Below are 25,810 nucleotides of genomic sequence, written 5' to 3' on the forward strand. Positions count from 1 at the left end.
AAATATAGACACCAAGATCATCATGAGCGGGTAAGTACATTTCAAGTTATGAATTTGCCTCTTAAAATAAATACTGAGTGACTTACACTCTCAAATGGCATAATACCTACTTCAGTGAGTGCAAAATACATATGATGTGTGGAAAATTGCAGAAAGTTTAAATTACTATTGGTAGTCCCAATAGCAGTATTCCCCTTAAGGCAGGGCTTATTTTTTAACTCAGTGCTACTTAGCTTCTGGTTGTGAAATAGGGCTTCTTTGTTTACTTGCAGGAAGATGATTTGATGCATCAGCATAATGTAACACACATGCTTAGTATAGTTTATAGCTTTTTTAGTTAGCTTACTTATGTTTTCCTTTTTCAGGAAACCCACTTACACAGGACCTCTTGGGCCTCTATCAAGAACCAGATGGAACAAGAAGGCTACTGAATTACTTGCTTGATAATTTGTCAGGTACTGCAAAAAGAAGTAAGTAGCACGTTCCTGTGATTGACTAGTGCTTTCCTCTTCAAAAATATGATTGACTTCATTTGTTTTTTTTTTATGTCTAACTAGTTTCGACAGAACAGCCACCTCCAAGATCTTGGATTATGTTACAAGAGCCTGATCGAACAAGACCAACAGGTAGACAATCTGTATTTCTATTCTGTAAAGCGTTGCTTGTATTACATGATTAAAAACCCGGGACAAAGCTGTAGGTATTTAAAAGAGACTAAACTTTTTCAGCAAAATTATGCAGGATGTGCTTGGTGTTTTATTGTTTGTTAATTTTTTTAAATGTTTTCTTCTTCAGTAAAATACCTTTGTTTGAGGCATGTGAGCTGTAGATCACATGTTTTGCATACTGCTGCCATCTAGTGTTGGGACTGGATGTTTGAAAGTTGCTTTCATTCAAAGAAGTCTTTCCAGTTACGAGGTAAGGTGACTCCTCCTTTCAGTGATAGTGCACACGGGCATCAACTCCATTGTTAGATAGTTTTTTCCGCCATCTGGTTCAGACGTGTATTGCTGGGCTCCACGTGGAATCGTTCCTCGGGTTTCCCTCGGTGCGCAATCCACTCTACCCTCGACAGTATAGTTTTTGAACGAGTTTCCTTCTCTCCGCGGTTTGACTCTTATCAGAAATCTCCAATTTCGATTGGAAAATTCATGGGCGGCCTTCCAGTCTTTCTGTGTTGGTCCGGCTCCTTGTTGATGGAACCAGACTCCGTTCAAATTCTGCCCCCGTGCCACGTGAAGTATCCGCGTAAGGGACTTGCATCAGGTGTGTAACTTGTGCTGGTCTCCAGAGCACAAAGAACAAGACTGCGACATGTGCCGATCCTTCAGATCGAAGAAAACTCTTCGTGATCATCTGGCTCGACGTCGAGAGATGCAGCAGTTAGACGACACACCGATCTCTTCGTCGAAGACTCCAAGCAAGAGGAGGTCGCAGCGGCCGAAGAAAAGGGTTCAGCAGCACCTGACTCCAAATCAGAAATGCATATTGTCCTCTATGACGACGATGTGCCGCAGAGACCAGGGGACGCGAGTACAGGAGGCCCCTTCACCCCACCCCACCCTTTCCCACCCACCGTCTCAAACAAATCTAAGGCTTCGCGCCACCTCGGCCTCCGGGCCAGAGTCGGCACCGAGAAGAGGTTTCTGACGCTCCGCCTTCCTGGTCGGCACTGAAACACGCTGACAAGCCTAATGGCGCGGGACCGAGTCGGCCAAAGCCCACTTCTGAGCCGAAACCTTTAGGCTCTAAGCACAAAATCGGTTCGGAGCTGAAACCTTAGAAACCGAGGAAACGTTCCTCGGAGCCCGAATCTTCAGCGCTGAAAGGACCTTCCAGCTTGGCTCTGAAAAGCTTTGATGCCCAAAACTAAAGAGCTGCTCGTAACACAACCGGATCCAAACCTTGACGTTGTACCACCGAAGTCAGATCCGAAACAGAAAAAAAACCTCTATATTAATCCTGACACAGGGCGTATTCACGCTAAACCGCCATCCAAGCACAAGCTTCATGATGACCGCTCTTATAAGATTCCATCAAAGAGGAAAAATGTGGGTACTAGTCCTTTCCACACACTGCCATCTCCTCCTCCCTCTCCACCACAGCTTGATCCTTTACACATCATACATCATCAGTCTCCTCTACCTCACTTTGATGCAGGGGATACTGATGATGACGACTCAGTTACCAGTAGATCCTTGGACAGATTATACAGTTGATTCTCCACAGGATAGAGACCCAGATCTTTACCCCGCCAGACCATCTCCACCTGATGACAATGTTGTATCAGGAGCTCATTGCTAGAGCTGCACAATACCATGGGTTGGAGCTCCATAAAGAATCCTTAGAGGAGGATTTTCTTCTTGAGACTCTAGGAACACAAGTCCAGCCAGGCAGAAAACCTACTGCAAGAGCATGTTCTGCTGCAGAATGCAAACGGTTTGTTAATTATTGTAACAACAATATCAATCCACTTGATGCTTCTGGACAAAACATCATTTATCTGTTGCATTTACAGCAGTCTGGATTGGTATTGCATCCATACGTTTACACCTAGCAGCAGTAGCCGCATACTTGCAAAATAGACAACGCTTATCTCTATTCAGAGTACCATTGATTAAAGCCTTCATGGAAGGATTAAAAAGAGTGACACCACCAGGAGTTCTGCCTGCACCAAAGTGGAACTTGAACATAGTAGTTACAAGGCTAATGGGTCCACATTTTGAACCAATGCACAAATGTCAGTTACAATTCCTCTCATGGAAGGTTGCTTTCATCATAGCAATAACCTCACTAAGGAGAGTTGGTGAACTTCAAGCATTAACTATACAAGATCCTTTCTTTCAACTTCACAAGGATGGGGTGGTTTTTCGAACCAATCCTAAATCTCTCCCTAAAGTAGTTTCTGCCTTTCATATCAATCAATCAGTTGAGTTACCTCTGTAGCGGAGAAAGCTCTACACACACTTGATGTTAGAAGACCTATACTATATAATGTAGAAACAACCAAAGAGTTTTGGAAAACAAAGCGGCTATTTGTTGCTTTTTCTCCACCACACAAAGGCAATCACGTATCTAAGTCGGGTATTGCAAGATGGATTGTAAAATGTATTCAAACATGTTAAACCAAAGCAAAAAGAACTATAATGATACACCTTAGGGCGCATTCCGCTCGCAAAATAGGAGCTACTATTGCCTTCTTCGGAGAATATTTCCCTAGCTGACCTCTGTAAGGCAGCAACATGGTCTACACTGCACACATTCACCAAACACTATTGCTTAGATTTGTCAGCGAGACAACAAGTAAATGGAGGCCAAGCAGTACTAAAAACTCTGTTTCAAACTACAACCACTACAGGTTAGCCAACACTTTGGGAGTATGCTGCTGTATTGTCTATGCAAAGCATGTGATCTACAGCTCACATGCCTCGAACAGATAATGTTACTTACCCAGTAAGCATCTGTTCTTGGCATGTAGAGCTGTAGATTCACATGCGCCCACCCTCCTCCCCGGTCTCCTGTAGTTGTTGTAGTTCTCAATTTACATTCATATGCATGAACATCTCTATTCTCCACTTACTAACTCCATTCTCACCCTCTGTGGGAAAACAATCTAACAATGGAGTTGATGCCCCTGCGCACTATCACCGAAAGGAACCTCGTGACTGGAAAGACTTTGAAGAAAAACAACTTGCAAACATCCGGACCCAACACTAGATGGCAGGAGTATGCAAAGCATGTGAATCTACTGCTCTACATGCCAAGAACAGATGCTTACTGGGTGTGTAACATTATCCTTTTGCTGTGTGCTTCTCCCCACCCCGTCATGAATCCGAAAAGCATTCATGTGTTTTTATAACGTGACGTTCATATTTTTTTCTGTTTTTGCTACAAGTAAGCATTTTATGTTTAATCACTTCTGTGGCTAGTGTTAATTGTATGTGGATCCTCTTTTGACATCCTTTCCCAAAGAGTTCTCATTTAATAACCGGATTAAACCTTACATAAAATGTATTTTGACTGCTAATGTATACAATAAATGTTCTCTTAAATTCTTAATAATTTCTGTGTTTCTGATGCTGTTAGTGATGATGCGTCTGAGTAGTGAAGAATGAAGCACTGGACATCCCAAAGAGAGAAAAGCTTCCATAATCCATTGGTCAGGGCTTTCCCTGCAAAATTCCAAGCTATCCGTATTCCTGCTTAGCTTCTCCTCACATAAGATTCATAATGCTACTCTCAGTTCATAGGCTGAACCCCCACCCCTGATCTAATCTTGTTTGACCACTTAAACATAGTCGTTCCCCTGTGTCTTATCTAGTGCTTGATGCCTTTTTTGCTCATTTCCTAGTCCCCATTAAGTTGTTTTAAGGAATAGTTTCCAAAAGAAACAGTTTTTAGAAGTTCACACTGGCTCATATCTGCATTGCTTGGTGCTGGCCTACCCCATACACACTTTTGTAGTTTGTGTGGCTTCCTTTGTGGGGTATACAGACATTTTCAGAACTTGCTCTAGGGACTTTTGGTCCTTGCCACAAAGTTGTAAAAGTTAAATCCATTCTAGTTTTACGAAGTCCTTGGTCCTAGGTATTTGTTCTTTACTGACATTTTTAATATTGGACATGTGTCAATTTTTGTCCGCGGTTGAGAATACGAGACGGATTTGTGGATTGCAAAATACGGTGATGTGTTTGAAAGAAGACTTCGAAGCGCGATGTGTGTATAAGCAATGCATGCACATTTTTTACAAAACTCTGTTGCGAAAGCTCTGCTGCCTCGGTAAACAAGTCTATCTGTACCAGATACATGCCTAAGGCACCCATTATACTTTTGTACTTTCACAATCTGTGTCCTCCCGGACCATATCTTTAGTTGTAAGTTTTTAGACCATTTACTCCGGGTATGGCCTGCCACAAAGTGTCTAGCAAAAAAGACTATCTGAACAAGTCAGATAGACAGGAACCTAACTGGGAAAAAAACAGAAGGTGTAGGAAACAATTTGATCCTTAAAGACACCGTTATCAGAAAGAGAAATATTATCTTTTTCTATAGTCCCCTCACTCACCAGGGTTTCCCCACGGTGACATGCTTCATCATAGGGGTCCTCCCAGTCCTCTACGGACTGAGGCGTGCTGCGACTTGCGGTGTTACGTAGGAGCACTGAGAATTTTGTAAACTATGTGTGGTGTAAGTGAAGTAGTGGTGGAGTGGGAAAATTAAAATAATCAGCTAGTGGGCTACAAAATAAACTTTATTGGTGCTCTAAGCTGAAAAAATTAAAAACGGGGTAATATGACAAGGGACCCTAACTATGATGGAAAGGTGTGCCTAGCATATTATGAAGTCAACTAGTTTCGAGCTCCCCAGCTCTTCGTCAGGACTACACTGGGACCAGCCCAGTGTCGAGAAACTTGCCACTCCTAGTCGACCTTAATAGGGTGAAATAAATGTGATGCCACAATAGTAAGGCATGCGTTTTAAAATATGTATACATACGTTATGTACGTCGGTATACTGATCTGTAAATTCCAAAAATCACAGTTAATGGCGAGAAAAGATATATATACATATATATGCATAGCGTAATACAAAGTAATTACTAAAAATGTGAACACACTACACACAGGTGGATGCACACTTCCAAGACTGGCGTGCCGCTAAGTGAAAGACAGAGAAAATACAGTTATTCACTCCATGCCGGCGTGGTGAAGGAAAAGTTGTGCTGGAATTAAATAAATTATTAGGTCTGACTAAAACACACACAATAACATACAACATAAAACATGTAACCTACTTAGGAAAAAGCAACACTGTGCCTCATGGTCACTGGAGGGGATGTGGAGATCTCGTACATCTAATGGACGAAGGGAATCGAGATCGTTAGGAAAAAACGGCGTGTTCCGTTATGACGGATCGCCCAGCGTGGTGTGGGGGAGAAAGAGAGTTTCCACGCTGCATTCTGGAGGTGAGCATGGCAGCACTTACTTGTACGTTGAACCCCACATGCTTCTGACACCTACTGGAAGCCAAACCTCTCGGACCGCATTGTAGCGTGTCCTCGTAGCCGCAATGTTTTTATGTGCTGGCGGGACTGTCTCGAGGCTCGAAATAGAAAAGGGCAAGTTACGATGTGCAAGTGGAGCCGCCATCTTTGAAAGGGGTGAGACTGACGGTTTATGATACTATTCGGTATCCAAAAATGTCACAGTACGGACTCAATGTTCCAGACAGGGTAAGAGATCGCTCACAACAAGGCTAAGAGTGCGAAAGGTGGTATTCTGATGAAGCTCATATTTAGAGGAACTTCGAACTGCAAATGAATAAACAGGTTGGGACTGTTCCGGCCCGGGTCAGTTCAAAAACGACTACGATGGATGCCGCCATGTTAGAATGGGAAGGGAACAGGATGGATGGTCAATGGGAATAGGTTCCGAATTAGTGCTTAGTGATAAACGACTGTTGGGCTGTGAAGAAATAATAATAGTGGCCACAAAGGAGACACAGATTAAGCAAATGAGGGAGGGAAATTGGTAATGGAATTACTAGAATCTTATATTACTGGATAACAATGTGCCAGGTTATTTATCAAGTACAACCTGTAGGGAATAAAAAACTAGATCAGCAAATGTTCCAGTGATTGTTGTTCAAGTAAACTGTTTAGATAAACTGGCCCCAGGGTATGTCATCATTGAGACCCCTGTCGTCCGAACGTAGCTTGAACACCCAACGTTGTTCCTTCTCATGTAGCTGTTTCTCTACGTTGGGATGATTCTTGACATGTTCTAAAACGACCCAGTTGAAGTCGTTAGGAGTATGACTTTTTTCCAGGAAATGTGTGGTCATCTTTGTGTTATCCCGTTTACATCTGAAATTACTACGGTGCTCGATCATTCGGGTGTTTACTTTCCTGGTGGTCATGCCTACGTAGTGCAAATTACAAACGCAAGTTATTAGGTAAACAACACCCGATGTGTTACAGTTAGTGAACGACCGAAGATTCCAGGTTATCCCATTGTTGCATTCCACTGTCTTAGTCACCTTGGTCAGATGACACACACTGCAGTTACTGCATGGGAAATGGCCCTCTGGTAGGGGTTGGAGCAGGCGTTGGGGACCTGCGATTTTAGTTGTCATTGGTCGTGTATGGACAAGATGATCCCTTAGGTTGCGTGCTTTTCGATGGCTGAACATAGGTTCCTGTAGGTCTAGGCCACCGCTGTTCAGGGTGCGCCAGTGTTTCTTGATTATTTTGCTCACCAAGTTGGACGCAATACTGTATGTAGTGCTACAAATTTGTCTCCGTGGCTCATCCTGTCTGGCTACAGTTTTTGTCTCTAAAAGGGCCTCCCTATTGTTATTGAGAGCCCTTTTCCTGGATCTGGATACAAGATGTTGTGGGTAATTACGTTGTATCAATTTCTCTGATAGTTCTTTTGCCTGAATGTTGTAGTCTTGTGTTGTAGTGCAATTCCTTCTGAGGCGCAAGAATTGGCCAAAAGGGAGGTTGTCCTTGAGGCTGCGAGGATGGAAGCTGTCATATATCAGTAGGCAGTTCCTTGCTGTAGGTTTGAAATGAGTGGTACTGTGGAGACGTCCGTTTTGTGCTGATATATGAAGGTCTAGGAAGACCATGGTGGATCGGCTTATCGAGGAGGTGAATTTCAGAAACGGGTCTTGTTGGTTAAGCCAGACTAGGAAATCTTGCGCTTCCTGTTCATTGCCTTCCCAGATCAACAGTACATCGTCTATGTACCTTTTCCATAGTTTAATATGTTCAATGTGAGGATTGTGTTGGTGGAGAATTTTCTGCTTCTCCAAATGGTGCACATACAACCCTGCCACACTCGGCGCAAATGTGCTTCCCATGCTGGTACCGTGGGTTTGCTTGTACAGGACATCATTAAATTGAAAAAAATTCTCAGTCAAAGCCAAACCGCAACACTCAAGGACCACATGTCTGGGTGTGTGATAATCCCAATCATTTAGGTAGAGTACCTCTTCAAGGATCTCTAAGGTTTCCTTATGAGGGAGACTCGTGTACAGACTCTCCACATCTAAACTGATCAAAATGTTAGTTGTGGGGTTGAATTCGAGATCCTTGATTAAACAAAGGACTGCTTTGGTATCCTGTAGATAGGTTTCCGTAGCCTGAACTAAAGGTCTTAAAAAGGCATCCGCAAATTTAGACAGGGGTTCCAAAATTGAACCGATCCCGGATACTATGGGTCTTCCTGGGGGAGTTTCCATAGATTTATGTATCTTTGGGATCGTGTAGAAGTAAGGTGTTATTGGTTTTTTGTTTTCCAGGAAATCTGCCTCTTTCTTGCTGATCCAGTCGTTAGCCAGAGACTCTTCCACCAGACTTGCGATCTCCCTGCGTAGTCGTTCAGTGGGATCCTGTTGTATTAGGTAGTTACGTTCATCACCTAGTAGTCGTAGGCATTCGTGTTGATAATCAATAGTATTCTGTAGAACAATAGCTCCGCCTTTATCGGCTGGTTTAATAGTCAGGTCCTTGTTGTTAGATAGTTGGTAGATCGCCTCCAACTCAATTTTGCTTGTATTGTGAGACTTTAATTGTTCTTGGATCTATCTCCGTCACCTCTTTTATAACTGCTTTCTCAAAAGCCAGTAATTCAACCGGAAGGTTGTGTGGTGGAGGGGTGAAATTAGATTTTTTTATGTAGTCCAGTGTCGGTGGTGGTATTGTCGCTAGGATCTTTATCTTTGAAATTATTATTATTTCTTCACAGCCCAACAGTCGTTTATCACTAAGCACTAATTCGGAACCTATTCCCATTGACCATCCATCCTGTTCCCTTCCCATTCTAACATGGCGGCATCCATCGTAGTCGTTTTTGAACTGACCCGGGCCGGAACAGTCCCAACCTGTTTATTCATTTGCAGTTCGAAGTTCCTCTAAATATGAGCTTCATCAGAATACCACCTTTCGCACTCTTAGCCTTGTTGTGAGCGATCTCTTACCCTGTCTGGAACATTGAGTCCGTACTGTGACATTTTTGGATACCGAATAGTATCATAAACCGTCAGTCTCACCCCTTTCAAAGATGGCGGCTCCACTTGCACATCGTAACTTGCCCTTTTCTATTTCGAGCCTTGAGACAGTCCCGCCAGCACATAAAAACATTGCGGCTACGAGGACACGCTACAATGCGGTCCGAGAGGTTTGGCTTCCAGTAGGTGTCAGAAGCATGTGGGGTTCAACGTACAAGTAAGTGCTGCCATGCTCACCTCCAGAATGCAGCGTGGAAACTCTCTTTCTCCCCCACACCACGCTGGGCGATCCGTCATAACGGAACACGCCGTTTTTTCCTAACGATCTCGATTCCCTTCGTCCATTAGATGTACGAGATCTCCACATCCCCTCCAGTGACCATGAGGCACAGTGTTGCTTTTTCCTAAGTAGGTTACATGTTTTATGTTGTATGTTATTGTGTGTGTTTTAGTCAGACCTAATAATTTATTTAATTCCAGCACAACTTTTCCTTCACCACGCCGGCATGGAGTGAATAACTGTATTTTCTCTGTCTTTCACTTAGCGGCACGCCATTCTTGGAAGTGTGCATCCACCTGTGTGTAGTGTGTTCACATTTTTAGTAATTACTTTGTATTACGCTATGCATATATATGTATATATATCTTTTCTCGCCATTAACTGTGATTTTTGGAATTTACAGATCAGTATACCGACGTACATAACGTATGTATACATATTTTAAAACGCATGCCTTACTATTGTGGCATCACATTTATTTCACCCTATTAAGGTCGACTAGGAGTGGCAAGTTTCTCGACACTGGGCTGGTCCCAGTGTAGTCCTGACGAAGAGCTGGGGAGCTCGAAACTAGTTGACTTCATAATATGCTAGGCACACCTTTCCATCATAGTTAGGGTCCCTTGTCATATTACCCCGTTTTTAATTTTTTCAGCTTAGAGCACCAATAAAGTTTATTTTGTAGCCCACTAGCTGATTATTTTAATTTTCCCACTCCACCACTACTTCACTTACACCACACATAGTTTACAAAATTCTCAGTGCTCCTACGTAACACCGCAAGTCGCAGCACGCCTCAGTCCGTAGAGGACTGGGAGGACCCCTATGATGAAGCATGTCACCGTGGGGAAACCCTGGTGAGTGAGGGGACTATAGAAAAAGATAATATTTCTCTTTCTGATAACGGTGTCTTTAAGGATCAAATTGTTTCCTACACCTTCTGTTTTTTTCCCAGTTAGGTTCCTGTCTATCTGACTTGTTCAGATAGTCTTTTTTGCTAGATACATTTGTGGAGGGTGAACCTAATTTTTACCTCTACTTCCCCCCTTTTTTCTGAATTACTGCCACAAAGTGTATCTGGTTTAGGTTCAAGCTCCAGTGACGTGCTTAGTACAGCTTCAGCCTCCCTAGAAGGAATAATGCACTTCATTGGGTGGCAGAGCATTTGCATTTTATCTTATTTTATGATTATTTTTTTTATTTAGCTATTTTTCATTTAATAAGTTTTATTTTAATTTTATTTTTTTGTAATTTAGACTGTCTTGACTAAGGTATGCTACAGAACAGTTTGCTGATATGAATTTCATTTTGTTTTTAGTGCTGTATGAGGGCTAAGTGTCTATGCCTTCATTTAGACTTCGATTTAACTGGCACTTTATCACTGGTATGGAGAGTTTCATTCTAGAGGCTAAATTCATCACAATATTGCAAGTAATTAATTTTTTTATTTCTTCTAGCACTAGTCCAAGTGACTACTATTTGCACTTATAGTGCAGCTGTGAGGAAGGCAAGTCAATCCAAATACTATAAAATTGTTAAATTTCAGTATCTTAAACCTCTAGATGCAACTTTTCTGCAAAGATTTGAAAGTTAAGAGGGACCTTACATCCAATTTGTCTGAATCTCAGCAGGGGTAGCCCTAAATAGCGCATCTTGTTGGAAGCGTAGGAGAATCAGTTTGGACAAGTTGTATGGTATGTGACTCGCAGAGCCACATGAGGGCAAACCATTTAGCATTCTGCCCTGTGCTTAATCGGCAAACAGTTGAGTAATTTTCTGGTGAGTGTACCTTTTTGTTTTAATCCTCTTTTTCGATTTTAAAACATGTTGGAGGACATTAACAGAGCAGAGTAAAGATCTTAATTTTGTAGACTGTTTATCAGTGTCTTGAGGGAGAAATGACTCTTAATATGAACCAATACACGATATTTGAGAGGGCAGTGCTGGTCAAAACAGTGCTTTTCGCTAAAAGATTCCAAGCAGGAACTGTTCCATCAGGCACTATATTCAGTCTGGTTCTGCATCAGGCACCGGTGACTAAGAGGCCTCAAATATGAGGCCCACGTAGAGTGTCTAATAAAACCACTGTCCCACATCCACCCACCCTAAGGACTTTCAACCTTTTCATATGGGGGATGAAAGGTAGCCATATTCTGTTGAATTATGTCATGTACGATAGCTGACAGTATTTCAATTTTGAAAATAGTCTACACAGTGCCCTGCCACATGCTTCCACATGTGGGCGATTGATAGTTGATTTAATTAAAATACATGTGAAGTTAGATTCCCTAGGTTAGTGGGGAAAACATTGGTTCGAGGCATATGAGCTGCAGATTATACACTGTGCATAGATCGCCATCTGGTGTTGGGCCCGGATGTTTGCAGTTTGTTTTTCCTCTTGGAAAGTCTTTGGAAGTCACGAGGTCGGTGACTCCTCCTTTGGTTCGTATTGTGCATGGGCTTCGGCTCCATCCTCAGATTGTTTTTTTCCGCCATCGGGCTCGGATGTAATACTTCGCGCTCCGGTTCCGAACTTTTCCAGTTCAGCGATCGACGCAAAAATCCTCGCTCATCGAGATCCTTCAGATAATAAATCATCTTAATCACCTTCTCTTCGGCACTTCTTCGATTCCGGTCGTCGACGGCGGCCTTCGGGCCTATTCCGGCTCCGGTCTCGGCTGATGGAAAGAACTCCCTTCAAGAAGTGCCCTCGATGTGGGTCCAAATTCCCCCACACCGATTTTCAGGAGGTGTGCAACCTCTGCCTCTCCCCTGAACACGAGGCCCGAGACTGTCCCGCCTGCAAGTCTTTTAGATCTAAAAAGACTATTCGAGATCGAAGGGCCAGACGCAACATGGCGCACTCCTCGACCTCCGCTCCAGTCGACATCTTCGGGGACGACGTCGAAGCTCCGGGACCGCAGAACATCGAAGAAGAGGAAGACTACCTCGTCAGTGCTTCCGAGGCCGACAACTCAGATGTGGAGGACATCACCCCGCCGCAGAGGGTCGTGAGTACTATACCCCCTCCCACACCCACGCCGATACCTAAAAAGGCTTCGGTCACGCCTTCGCGCCTAGGCAAGACCAAGGATACTGCTTCTCACACCCCACCTTCGGGCCCGGTAAAGAAGCCTGTTAAGCCTTCCGGCAGCTCGGGCTCGAGCCAGTCTACCAGCGGTACCGAAAGACACCCTTCGGCACCGAAGAAAAAATCGGCCTCCACCTCCACACCGAGCCCAGCACCAAAGCCCTCGGTGTTGAAACCTGCCCTTTCGGTGCCGACCAAACATAATAAGGCCCTCGGCACCGACACTCCCGTGCCGAAGCCTCTTTCGGCACCGAACAAAAAATCTGAGGTCCCGAAGAAGCAGTCTGCCCCGAAAACCTCGGCGCCGACCGAACAACCAGTGTCGCAAGAACTTTTCACACCGGATCCTCTGCAAAAGACACATACCAAGGATCCAAAAACTGGACATTTGACACCGTCTTCAAAAAAGAGACACTTGGACAAACCAGCTCCACCTCCAAAGAGGAAGGACACTGCTACCTTCCCTTTCAGAGTGCCTTCCCCACCTCCTCCACCCTCCCCACCTCCACCTTCTCCACCCCTGCCTCATCGCTCTCCAACCCTGTCTCCAGACCAAGATGATCTAGGGGAGCCTTACTATGATCCAGCAGATGTGCCACAAGACCCCACCCCTACTGGATCTCCAGACCAATGGAATGACTATAACAATCCGGACATCCCAGATGTCCCACAGGATGACCTTTACACATCTAGGCCATCCCCACCAGAAGATTCGTTAGGCTTTCACCACCTACTACAGAGGGCGGCACATTATCACGGAGTGGAGTTACATACTGACCCAGTGGAGGAAGATTTTCTCCTAGACACCTTCGATAATGCACATAGGTCTACTGCCATTCTACCTATGTTAAAAGGAGTAATCAAACATGCACCAGAGGTTTTTAAAGACCCAGTCAGGGCTAGGGTCCTAAACCCCCGTATAGAGAAAAAATACAAAGCCGCCCCCACAGATCCTTCATACATTAAAGGCCCTGCACCACTGGATTCCTTAGTGGTATCTACAGCTAGGAAGCGTTCAAATTCTCAGGCGTCAGGCGAAGCACCACCACCTGACAGAGTCCAAGCTCCTAGACGCATCAGGGAAGCGCACTGCGTCACAAGCCGCCAATATATGGCGTATCGCCAACACGCAAGCGCTATTGGCCAGATACGACAGGGCGCATTATGATGAGTTAGAGACCATCATGCACCATCTCCCTGAAAAATACAGAAATGGGGCTAATGAATTGATCCAAGAGGGAAAAACTATAACTAATACCTCTATACTCTGTGCCCTAGATGCGGCAGATACAGCCTCCAGGGCCATAAACACCAGTGTCCTTCTCCGTTGCCACGCCTGGCTTAGAGTTTCAGGTTGTAAACCTGAGGTACAAGCCTTCATATTGAATCACCCATTCGACCAACAACATTTATTTGGCCCAAAAGTTGATGAAGCCCTCGAAGATGAAGAAAGATACTGATACGGCGCAATCCATGGGAGCCCTACAGTCACGCACTCCTAGGCACTCCTTTCGCCGCTCTTCCTCTCGGGGCAGGGGCAGAGGCTACTCCTCGGATAGTGCATCCATGTCCTACAAATCCCCTCCTCAATCTACCTTCACAAAGGGTTATCAAAGAGGCGGATACAGAGGCAATAATAATAAAGGCAGAGGCAAGACAAATACCGCCCGCTCTGCCACACCGCCTACCCAATGACTTTCCCCCGCTCCCTCCAGACCATTCTACTCCGGTCGGGGGCAGAATACAACATTTCCTTCACGTCTGGAAGACAATCACCTCGGACAGGTGACCCAAATCATTCATTCAGGGTATTGCCTAGAATTAACATCTACCCCCCCAAACATTCCACCCAGGCAACGCCCAATGTCTCAAGAACATGCCACGTTACTAAAACAGGAGGTAATCTCCCTCCTGCAAAAACAAGCCATAGAGAAGGTCCCCATCAATCAACAAAATTTAGGGGTCTACTCCCTGTACTTTCTGATTCCAAAGAGACTAGACTCTACGACCTATCCTAGATCTCAGACCTCTAAATACTTACATACATTCAGACCACTTTCACATGGTAACCCTTCAACAGGTTCTTCCACTCCTCTCCCGGAACGACTTTCTCACCACTCTGGATTTGAAAGACTCATACTTTCACATCCCAATACACCATGCTCACAGAAAGTACCTCAGATTTGTAGTGGACGGGCAACACTACCAGTTCAAGGTGCTCCCGTTCGGGGTAACGGCACCAAGGGTATTCACCAAGTGCTTAGCAGTAGTGGCGGCACTCCTCAGAAGACCGCACATTCACGTCTTCCCGTATTTGGACGACTGGCTAATAAAAGCCACATCCTATGAACAATGTGTGCAACACACCGCCGCTAGAATCCACCTACTTCACCAGCTAGGTTTCACGGTGAACCACCAAAAGTCCCACCTGGTACCATCACACACAAAACAATACCTCGGTGCCACCATAGACACCTCAAACGCCATAGCCTATCCCAATCCTGCCAGGATTGCAAATATACAGGCTCTGCGTCAAAAATTCATATTTCAACACTCTCTCCCAGCAAGGGTGTTTATGCAACTGATAGGGATGATGGCCACTTGCATTTTCATAGTGCCCCATGCAAGACCCCAGATACGTCCACTCCAAGAGTGCTTAGCGCGCCAGTGGAACCAGGCCCAGGGGCAACTGACAGATCTGGTGTTGGTAGACGGTCGCACCCATCGCTCTCTGCAGTGGTGGAGCACCACAAACCTTTCCAGAGGTCGACCGTTCCTGGACCCGGTTCCCCAAATAATACTAACAACGGACGCATCGCTCTCCGGCTGGGGAGCTCATCTGTTACATCTCACAGTACAGGGCACATGGACGCCGCAACAGAAGTTACTCCACATCAACCATCTGGAGTTACTGGCAATCTTCCTAGCTCTAAAATCGTTCCAGACGCAGATTTCAGGCAAGGCAGTCCTCATTCGCACAGACAACATGACTGCCATGTACTACATTCAAAAACAGGGGGGCACACACTCCACAGCTCTCTCAATTAGCACAGAGCATATGGAGATGGGCAATTCCACAGAAAATCTTTCTCCTGGCCCAACACGTCCCAGGAGTCCAAAACACCGTGGCAGATCTGCTCAGCAGACAAACGCAACAGATTCACGAATGGGAACTTCACCCACAGGTTCTTCACCCGTTTTTTTAGAAGTGGGGGCATCCACACATAGACCTATTCGCCACCCACGAAAACAAAACATTCCCAAGCTTCGCCGCCAGATATCCACACCCATTGTCCAAAGGCAATGCGATTTGGATGAACTGGTCAAACAAATTTGCATACGCTTTTCCACCTCTCCCACTAATTCCATTAGTGGTGCGAAAGCTACAACAGCATTCCCTAACACTGATCCTAGTAGCTCCAACATGAGCCAGACAACCGTGGTACACCACACTGCTGGAACTCTCGGTAGTACCACACCAAAAGCTGCACCTCTCACTATGCCTCCTAACCCAGAACCATGGAGAGATCAGGCACCCGGACCCAGCTCAGCTCAACTTTGCGATCTGGCTCCTGAGGTCCTAGAATTCGGATACCTTAACCTTCCCCCTGATTGCATGAATATTATCAGGGAAGCTAGACGCCCTACTACTAGGGCATGCTATGCTGCAAAGTGGAAAAGATTTGTTGTTTACTGCCACAACAACACAATCAACCCTCTAAATGTGTCCATACAGCACATCATATGTTACTTGCTCCATCTACAAAGGTGTAACCTAGCATATACATCCATTCGGTTACACCTCGCAGCAATTGCTGCTTACTTACAGAACAGGCAGCACCTATCACTTTTCAGGGTGCCTGCCATCAAGGCCTTTATGGAAGGCCTCAAAAGAGTAATTCCACCCAGAGTACCACCCTCACCTGTCTGGAACTTGAATATAGTTCTCACAAGGCTAATGGGACCCCCTTTCGAACCATTACATAAATGTGAGCTGCAATTTCTCTTAATCGGGGATAGCTAGGTGGATTGTAAAATGCATACAGATTTGCTACCACAAAGCAAAACGAACGCGATCTGTTCCCCCTAAAGCCCACTCTACAAGGAAGATGGGGGCTTCTATGGCTTTTCTAGGAAACATACCACTAGATGACATCTGCAAAGCAGCGACATGGTCAACACCGCACACTTTCACAAAACATTACTGTGTAGATGTGCAAACCAAGCAACAAGCTAGTGTGGGCCAGGCTGTACTAAAAACACTTCCAAACAACTGTAACGGATGCCGGTGGTCGCCGCTAGGGTTGGGTACTGCTATATAGTCTATGCACAGTGTATAATCTGCAGCTCATATGCCTCGAATGGAATATGCTACTTACCAGTATGCATCTGTTCTTGGCATGTAGAGCTGCAGATCTATACACGCCCACCCGCCTCCCCGGCTACCTGTATCCGTTCCAGTCTATCTTATTTAGATACAACACACATGGGTTTCTTTACTGTTATTACTACGCTCCATCTTTCCATGCTGGCGAAAAACAATCTGAGGATGGAGCCGAAGCCCATGCGCAATACGAACCAAAGGAGGAGTCACCGACCTCGTGACTTCCAAAGACTTTCAAAGAGGAAAAACAAACTGCAAACATCCGGGCCCAACACCAGATGGCGATCTATGCACAGTATATAGATCTGCAGCTCTACATGCCAAGAACAAATGCATACTGGTAAGTAGCATATTCCTTCTCATCCGGGTCACCCAGCAACAGAACCAGTGGCTGGGCTGGTAAGACCTCTCCTGTGATGGCTTTAATATTGGATAAGATTTCACAGCTGAAGACCCTGATGTGTATGCACTGGCACCACATATGAATGAATGTTTCCCTTTCACCACACCCTTCCATCATAATTCATATCCCCTACCAAAGATTTCTCTCAATACAGCTTGAGGGAGGTATGATTGTGTCATTTTGAATGCAGTCTCCCTGTGCTGTGTGGCAGGCGTTGGCGATTTTAGTTTGTGGTTCCTTTAGCGTTGTTGTACATATTTGTTTTGTAACTGTTTATAAAACCAATTGAGGCCTTTGCTTCGGATTCCATTAGTGAAAAGGGACTCCAGGTGTGTATGCCCAGTGTCTCAGCTGGTGGAGACTAAACTCTTCAGAACTGAGAAGGTCAAAACGATCCCTGATGTCTTCAGGGTGTAGCAACTCCCACTCCTCAAAGAGCCCTCAAAAGGTGGAAGGTTGCCTGAGTTCCATGTGCAAAATCTAGGGTCATTTAGACCTGGGAGGAACTCTGAATTGAATATGATGTTAAAGGGGAAGGAAAAGACATGGCGCCCTGTGAGAAAGTGCCCTCTTTCTGCATGTTTGCCCCCACCTTTTGCTGATGTGCATTGACTTAGTGTGCCCTGGGCTCCTGCTAATCAGGCACCCAGGGCCTATGTTCTTTCCCTAAAACTGCATTGAAATCCAAACCCAATTGGCATCTCTGGCCACAGGTCAGCCCCTGGTAAATGGTACCGCAGGTACCCAGGGCACTGTGACCAGGGAAGTTCTCTAAGGGCTGCAGCACTTATTGTGCCACCCTTAGAGGCCCTGTACCTTCACACTCACACACTGCCTTTGCAGGCTGAGTGTTTTGGTGCGGAACAAAGTGAAGAGTCGACATGGCACACATGCTTGTGTGCCATGCCTACAACCCATTGCCCTGGCATAGATCAGTCACCCCTCTAGCTGGGAGCACTATACCAGTGGTGAGGGTACAGGTGCATGAGCCCTGTACCCCTACAGTGTCTAAGTCCCTTCTTAGACATTGTAAGTGCAGGGCTGCCATTTAAAGTATATAGTGCTGGGAGTTTGTTATTTTGAACTCAACAGCCCCATAATGGCTGCACTGAATACTGAGAAGTTTGGTATCCAACTTCTCAGCACATTAAACCCTCACTGATGCCAGTGTGGGATTTAATGAAAAAAGCACACACAGGGCAGCTTAGAGATGCCCCCTGAAAAATGACCTGCCACTATTGTTCAGGCTGAGTTGCTGGTTTCAGCTGCCACCACCTGACATGTTTCTGGACCCTGGGGTTGAAAGCCTGCTGCTCTTCGGGGGCCTGAAACAATGCACAACCTGGGAAGGACGAGGTGCCAAGCATCCTTACCCACAATGGGCAGGGTTCACGAAGGGGAAGCTTTAAAGGCTTGCCGCCTTGGTGCGATTTCCCAGGCCACTTGCTGATTTCAGCAACTGGTCCCCACTGGTTCTGACCCCCACTTTGGGCGGGAGAACCAGTGGAGAAAACAAGTGAGGAAGAGAGGTGTGCCCACCTCTGCCAACTCGGGGAGGCGAGGTGAAGCACAACTCTCAGTCCCAGTCATTTTGCAGATGGGGGGGGGGGGGGGGAGACACAGACAACCAGAGTGAGGCATCTGCCCCCCTCCCACTGGGGGGTGGCATGATAAGGGGTGTACCCATCCCAAGGAAGAGACCCATTGGTCCCAACCTTTACTTACCTGTAACGCCCGTAAATCTAGTATTTAGGGAGCACCCCAAACCTTGCTTCCTCCGACAAGAAACCAGAACAAGAAAAGAAGGACCGAATAGCCGCGACAAAGCTAACAAGAGGACACCTACTGACTTGGCCCCAGCCCTACCAACCTTTCCCCACCTCAAACCTGCAGAGGCGAAACCCCAGTGTCCTGCAGCCTCAAGAACCCAGAGGACCTGCCCTGCCTTCAAAATAAAATACTCTGTCTCCCGTGAACACTGGATTTGTTCGCCAATAGACTCCAGCTCCGGCAGTGTCTGCGAGTCTGCACCACTCTGCACCCGACACCCACAGCCCGAGTTTGAGTGGGCCAATACCAAGAGGAGGTCTCCCTGGCGATCCTGAACCGAGATCCGGTGACGCCCTGACTTGGCTCAAGCCTCCAGCTGAAGCCTCAAACCGGAAGGTCCCCCCCCCTCCCAACGCACCAGGAGCTGGTATGCAGACCCGACCCTAAAAGGCACCCCTGCACCGGACGCACCCACAGCCTTGGGTGTCCCAACTGACGGTGCCTAACTAACCCCCAGCATCCCAACTTACCTCTCCAAGTGGTGGTAGCACCCAGAAGACCTTCGTCCCCGAGCCTGCAGTGTTTGCAAACCGGAGACTCCCGATAGAAAGCTGCAGGGGTCATGACGCCAAAACAGCACTCTGCACATGGACGCCCCAGTGCCGCTGAGGGTGCATCTTTTGTGCTGGCTTGAACCCCCATTTGCCCTGAGCTTAAGTCTAGGAGCTTTGCTACCGCAACCCAGTGGCCTGCTCGTAAGCAGCCACCAACGAGAGGCCCCCCTATCCCTCATTGGATAACATTTGGCCTCAGCACCCTGCTGCCCTAGAGCCGCTGAGGGTGTAACAAGAGTGCATCCTTGTCCCTGGGGGACCCCAGAGTCTAACCCCAGAATACCAACTCCCACAACAGAATACTTACCTTTGACCCAATAACCGTATTTTCCTCCCTAGGATAACATTGACTGTTTTTCTGCGAAAAGTTTGTAAGTGTGGAGTTGTAAAATCTAAGAAACCCTTTAAAACTGTAACTAAACAACCTGTTTACAGGCAGTGTCCCATTGCAGTATCCAGGTATATTGCACTCTGTAAGAAAAGTAATCTGTAAAGTAATCTACTTGACATTCTAATAAAAGGCCAATACAAAGTATATGTACAGTATTTCAAAAGCATTGCATTACTACTAACTCTACTGTAATCAAATCATAGTGCATATAAAATGGCAATTCAAACTGTTTACAAACTGCATTACTACTGTGAAGTACTTATTGCTTACCTGTGCCAGGCTTGCTTGGTTCTAGAAAATAAAATAACTAAACTGTGCATTACAATTTCTTTCATGAAAGGTTGCCTTTCTCATTACCATCACTTTACTAAGACGTATTGGTGAGCTGCAGACATTAACATTAGAAGAACCCTTCTTTCAACTTCATAAAGATAGTGGTTCTTTGTACAAACCCAAAAGTGGTCTCTTCTTTTTACTAAAAACAATCAATTGAGTTACCCGTGTTCTTCCCTCAACCTGATTCAGTAGCAAAAGGAGCTCTCTACATACACTTGATGTCAAAAGAGCACTATTTTATTATATGATAGAACAAACAATTTTCACAAAAAAACTTTGTGTTGCCTTTATAAAGGGAATCCTATCTCTAAATCCAGTATTTCTAGATGGATTGTTGAATGTAATCAAACTTGCTATGCTAACGCTAAAAGAACTTCAACTATACCTTCTAGAGCACATTCTACTCTCAAAAGATGAGCATCTACGGCCTCTTTAGGCAACATTTTCATAGCTGACATGTTAGGCAGCTACATGGCCTACACCACACGCATGTACCAAACGTTATTGTGAGGATGCGTTAGCACGTCAACAAGCTAATGTAGGGCAAACGGTGCTAAAAACACTTTTTCAAACAACTGCAACACCCACTGGTTAACCACCACTTTGAGAGAATACTGCTATACAGTCTATGCAAAACATGTGTATCTACAGCACACATGCGTCGAACGGATTATGTTACTTACCCTTTAAGCATCTGTTCTTGCCATTCACATACGCTTCTCCCCGGGCACCTATGGTTGTTGCAGTTCTTATTCACATTACATGGGCATAGACTACTACACTTACTTACTCCATTCTCACCCTCTTGCTGGAAAACAATCTAACAGTGGAGTCAATGCCCATGCACATTATCACAGAAAGCAGGAGTCCACTTACCCAGTGACAGGAAAAGACTTCTTCGAAGAAAAACAACTTGCAAGCATCTGAACCCAACACTAGATGGCAGAATATGCAAAGCATGTGAATCTACAGCTCTACATCCCAAGAACCGATACTTTCAGGGTAAGTAACAAAATCCCTTTTGTATCGGAACAGACCAAAATGTGTAGAAAAGGTTGTAATGTACCTGCAGTTTTCCTAAAGTTCCAACTGATGTCCTTTTTTCAAATCCAGGCGAAAGAAGAACTTTGCACCATTCAATTGTGTTGTCTTGAATGTGCAAACCTGGATGTTCTCGTTCAATTGCCTTATTTGCTTGACTCATATCACCAATGCGTACAGCTCCTTGACTGTCCTTTTTGGTCACTAACACTGTGGGAGAAACCCATTGCATTGGACCAGTGGAACGCTCAATGATATCATGTTTGAGTAAGGATTCAAGTTCTTTTTCAACAGCTTCCTGTAAATGAAATGCAATTAGTCTGTGTCTTTGAGCAATCGGACAGACGTCCTCATTAATGTGTAATTGTACTTTCATAGTCTTGAATTTTCCCAACCCATGAAACAACGAGGGGGACTGCCTTTGTATCTTGATGAGCATTCATGTTCTGTAGTAGGGGATCTCTGTTATAGTCCTAATCTAGTGAATAGTCCCGCCCATGTGCGTGGACCCCGGAGCAATAAAAAATAATCTCTAAAAGGTGACAAATCATGCAGACCTGCATACACCTTTAAGAGAGAATTTAATTTAAAGACAGATAATGCAGCCTATACCCACAGGCTACACTGTCCAGTACTTCAACTAGAATTCCACCAACATCCACAAACAGCACTGCCTGTCTAGTTTTTCTCCACATAGGAAAAAACCCTGCCTCTACCAGCAAAAGCCTCTGGAATGATAGAGAGGAAGGAGTGGACAGACAAGCCCCATAGGCTGCCATTATGTGGCTTGGAACAGGATACTGTGCCTTTAAGAAAACTTTCCAGTTTTCCAGAACTTTCCCCAGTATCCCAGAATGCCCAGCAGGTCCCATTTACTTTCAGTTCTTTTTTCCGGCTCCTGCTAGCAGGACCCTGGAGCATTGAGCTCTCCCCTTTCAAGGGTTTAATTGAGATTTTGGCAATTTTAGTCATTTTTTCTTGTGTTTAGTAGCTGGTACTGTCAACATGCCTGGCTTGTTCGACAAGTGCCCGGAATGTGGTCGAAAGAAGGCTAAAACTGATCCACACGAGGTGTGTATAGGTTGCCTTCCCCAGTCCCACGTGCCTGAAAGCTGTACCATCTGCCACTCGTTCTCTGCAAGGACCCTGAGGGACAGAATGAAGATCAGGCTTCAAGTTCTGGAGGAACGAAGACTGAAGGCACCAGGTGGGTCTGGAGGGGCTGATTTGGCCCATACTGAGGCCTCTGGGGGGCTCCCCAGGGGCAGGAAGACCAGTAAACGCTCCCACTCCCCGTCGACGCCGAGGGCGGCGACGTCGAGGAGGATGACCACCGTCTGTTCGCCGTCCCCCCAGGGCTCTGGGGAGAAGCGGCGTCGACGATCGCCGTCGAGGGACGTGCATAGGCCGCCGTCGACTACATCGGCGGCGTCGGCGACGACGCCGTCGTCGGCCCCGTCCAGCGGTCGTCGTCGAGATGGGACCCGGCATCGGCATTCGCCGTCGAGGGATCGCAGCTCGCCGTCGATGAAGAGATCGACGTCGAGACGCTTGAGGTCGCCGTCGAGGCGAAGATCGACGCCGAGGCGCAGGTCGCCGTCGAGGCGCAGGTCGCCGCCGAGGCGCAGGTCGCCGTCGAGGCGCAGATCGCCATCGAGGCGCAGGTCGGCGTCGAGGCGCAGGTCGGCGTCGAGGCGCAGGTCGGCGTCGAGGCGCAGATCGACGTCGAGGAGAAGATCGACGTCGAGGAGAAGATCGACGTCGAGGAAGAGAGAGTCACCGGGATCGGTGTACTCGGTGGTGTATACGCCGCCGCGGATGCCTCCGTCGCCTCCTCCTCTCCCGCCGACGCCGCCTCCACTGCCACCACCACCACCTCCGCCTCCACCTCCACCGCCACCTCCACAAACACCTCCACCGCCGCCACCTCGGCCGTGGGCGCTGCCTCCGCCGCCCCAGCCTCTGTCGCTGCCACGCACCCCTGTGGGGCCGCCGCCGGTTCCTCCGCGGTCGGTTTCCCTTCCACGGTACCCGACTCCGCCGCAGGGGACCCTGAAACCACGACGCCCACGGTCGCCTGGACCAGCGAGGCCGGTGGACAGGCCGAAGCCGAAGAGGTCGCGCTCCCGCTCTCATAGGAGGAGAAGATCACGGAGCCGTGGACGGTCTTCGTCGGACTCAAGACGACGCCGCAGGAGGTATAGGTCCAGGTCGCGCACGCGCTCCTCGGACAGAGGTCTTTCCCCGACGTTGTCGGACTCCCCGGGGACGAGGGTGTCTCCGGTGGACGACCTGGTGTCATTCCAAGAGGTGCTGTTGCGAGGGGCTGCAAAGTTGGGTATCACGGTGACGGTTCCAACACCCACGACGTCCGTGATATTCGAGACGCTTCATAAAAAACACCTGTCTCGCCCCCTACTGCCTTTGGTACCAGGACTGGTGGAACCCGCCTTGGAACTGTTCCTTACTCCCGCGACGACGAAGGCCGCTCCTTCCAGGCTCATGAAAAAGTACAGGGCCCCGGAGTCGGATCCGTCATTTCTGAGAGTGGACCCGAAGCCGGATTCGGTGATCGTGACGGCGGCAAGAAAACAACATGCGACCGCCCCGGCCTCCACGGTTCCGCCCGACAAAGAAAGCCGCTGGCTGGATTCTGCGGGCAGGAAGGTGTGTGGCACCTCCGCCACCACCATGAAGGCGGCGAGTGCAGGGGCTTTGTTGGGCCGTTACGACTGGGCCCTGTGGGAGTCCCTGCAGCAATATGCAGACCTCCTGCCACGGGACAAGAAGGAGGACTTCTTGGAGACGGTGCGCGAGGGCATGCTGGTGTCGAATCAAACGATCAGCGCAGCGGCGGACGTAGCTTTATTGGCCGCCCACGCCTACTGTCACGGCGTCCACCAGCGGCGTCATTCGTGGTTGCGCCTGACGTCACTCAAGCCAGAGGCGCAGCAAAGAGTGGCCAACCTGCCCTTCTCGGGGGAAACCCTGTTCGGGAAACATGCGGATGATGAGATGGCCCGCATGAAGGCTGAAGCGGAAACCCTGACGGCCGTCGGGTTGGAGAAGGCCGAGAAAAAGAAGCGCCCGTTCCAAAGGAGGTTCGGATCGTCGGGCAGAGGGCGAGGGCAGGGCTCGGGACAGCAGCAGCCACAACAGCAGCAGTTCCGCAAGCCCTTCCAGAAACGCCAGAGGGGTAGAGGAGGCCAGCAGGCTACTACCACAACCAAGGGCCCGGCCGGGTCTCGGCCCTGAGCGGTTACTTCCCCCTCAACCGTTACCCACTCCAGTGGGGGGAAGCATTAAATTTTTCCCGGCAGAGTGGAGAAAAATTACTCAGGACAAGTGGGTGCTGAATATTGTTTGCAATGGATACAGTCTTCGGTTTATCAGCCCGCCTCCAGCGATTCCGCCGGTCAGCTCTCGATTCCAGCTGAGAGAGCTCCAGGCGGAGGCAGACATCTTGTTGAGAAAAGAGGCGGTAGAAGAGGTACCTCTGTCTCAAAGGGGAAGAGGTCTGTACTCTCGGTTCTTCCTCGTTCGCAAGAAGGACAAGAACGAGTTCAGGCCCATTCTGGATTTGAGGCAGGCAAACAAATGGATTCGCAGAGAGAAGTTCCGTATGCTTTCGTTGCACCAGATTTACCCTCAGCTGCAACGGGGAGACTGGCTCTGTGCCATAGATCTACAGGATGCGTACTTCCATGTGCCCATAGCGAGGAAGCACAGGAAGTTCCTGCGATTCCAAGTCGGCGCCAATCACTATCAATACACAGTACTGCCATTCGGGCTAAAATCTGCGCCCAGGACTTTTTCAAAGTGCATGGCGGTGGTGGCGGCACCTGCGGAAGAACAAGGTGTTTGTCTACCCGTATCTGGACGATTGGCTGATCAAGGCATCATCCTTCGCGGAAGCGCAAGAACACTTCCGATGGACGTGCGAGCTCTTGCACAAGCTGGGGTTACACGTCAACATGTCCAAGTCGGTCACGACTCCGGTCCAGTGCATACAGTACCTGGGGGCCTCCATCGATACGCGGTCAGCAAGCGTGTCTCCTTCGGAGGAGAGACGGTTATCACTCCTTCGGAAGGCTCCGGACCTCAGGACTGCTCCATCGACAACAGTGCGGAAGGTGTCGTCTCTACTGGGGTCGATGGCCTCCTGTATCTTCCTCACGCCTCACGCTCGGCTGCACATGAGACCACTGCAGGAGTGTTTGGAGGATCAGTGGGATCAGAGGACAGGCTCTTGGGACGACAAGATACGCCTGTCGCTGCATGCTCTTCAGTCTCTGAAGTGGTGGTGTTCGGCAGAAAACCTCCTCAAGGGGGTTCCCTTCCACAAGGACATTCCCACGACGAGTGTCGTGACGGATGCGTCTCTCCAGGGCTGGGGAGCGCATTCCGGGGACTTTCAGATTCAGGGGAAGTGGTCTGCTTTGGAAGCGACGTACCACATCAATTTCCTGGAACTCAGATCTGTCT

The 25,810-nt window shown here is 47.4% G+C and overlaps 1 protein-coding gene across 4 annotated transcripts in view; it reads left to right on the forward strand.

The window, feature by feature from the left end:
- CNOT6 (CCR4-NOT transcription complex subunit 6) overlaps window positions 1-25,810 on the forward strand; it is a 355,968-nt gene that overhangs the window by 143,236 nt on the left and 186,922 nt on the right. For 3 of the 4 annotated variants that reach the window (XM_085617934.1, XM_085617932.1, XM_085617933.1), the window contains exons 5-6: window positions 366-470; window positions 558-626. In XM_085617934.1, coding sequence (XP_085474060.1) covers window positions 366-470; window positions 558-626 — 174 coding nt within the window. The remainder of the gene's footprint in view (window positions 1-365; window positions 471-557; window positions 627-25,810) is intronic. The other variant, XM_085617935.1, reaches the window with a different exon arrangement.

This window comes from Triturus cristatus, chromosome 7, assembly GCF_964204655.1.
Source record: "Triturus cristatus chromosome 7, aTriCri1.1, whole genome shotgun sequence".
Classification (NCBI taxonomy): domain Eukaryota; kingdom Metazoa; phylum Chordata; class Amphibia; order Caudata; family Salamandridae; genus Triturus; species Triturus cristatus.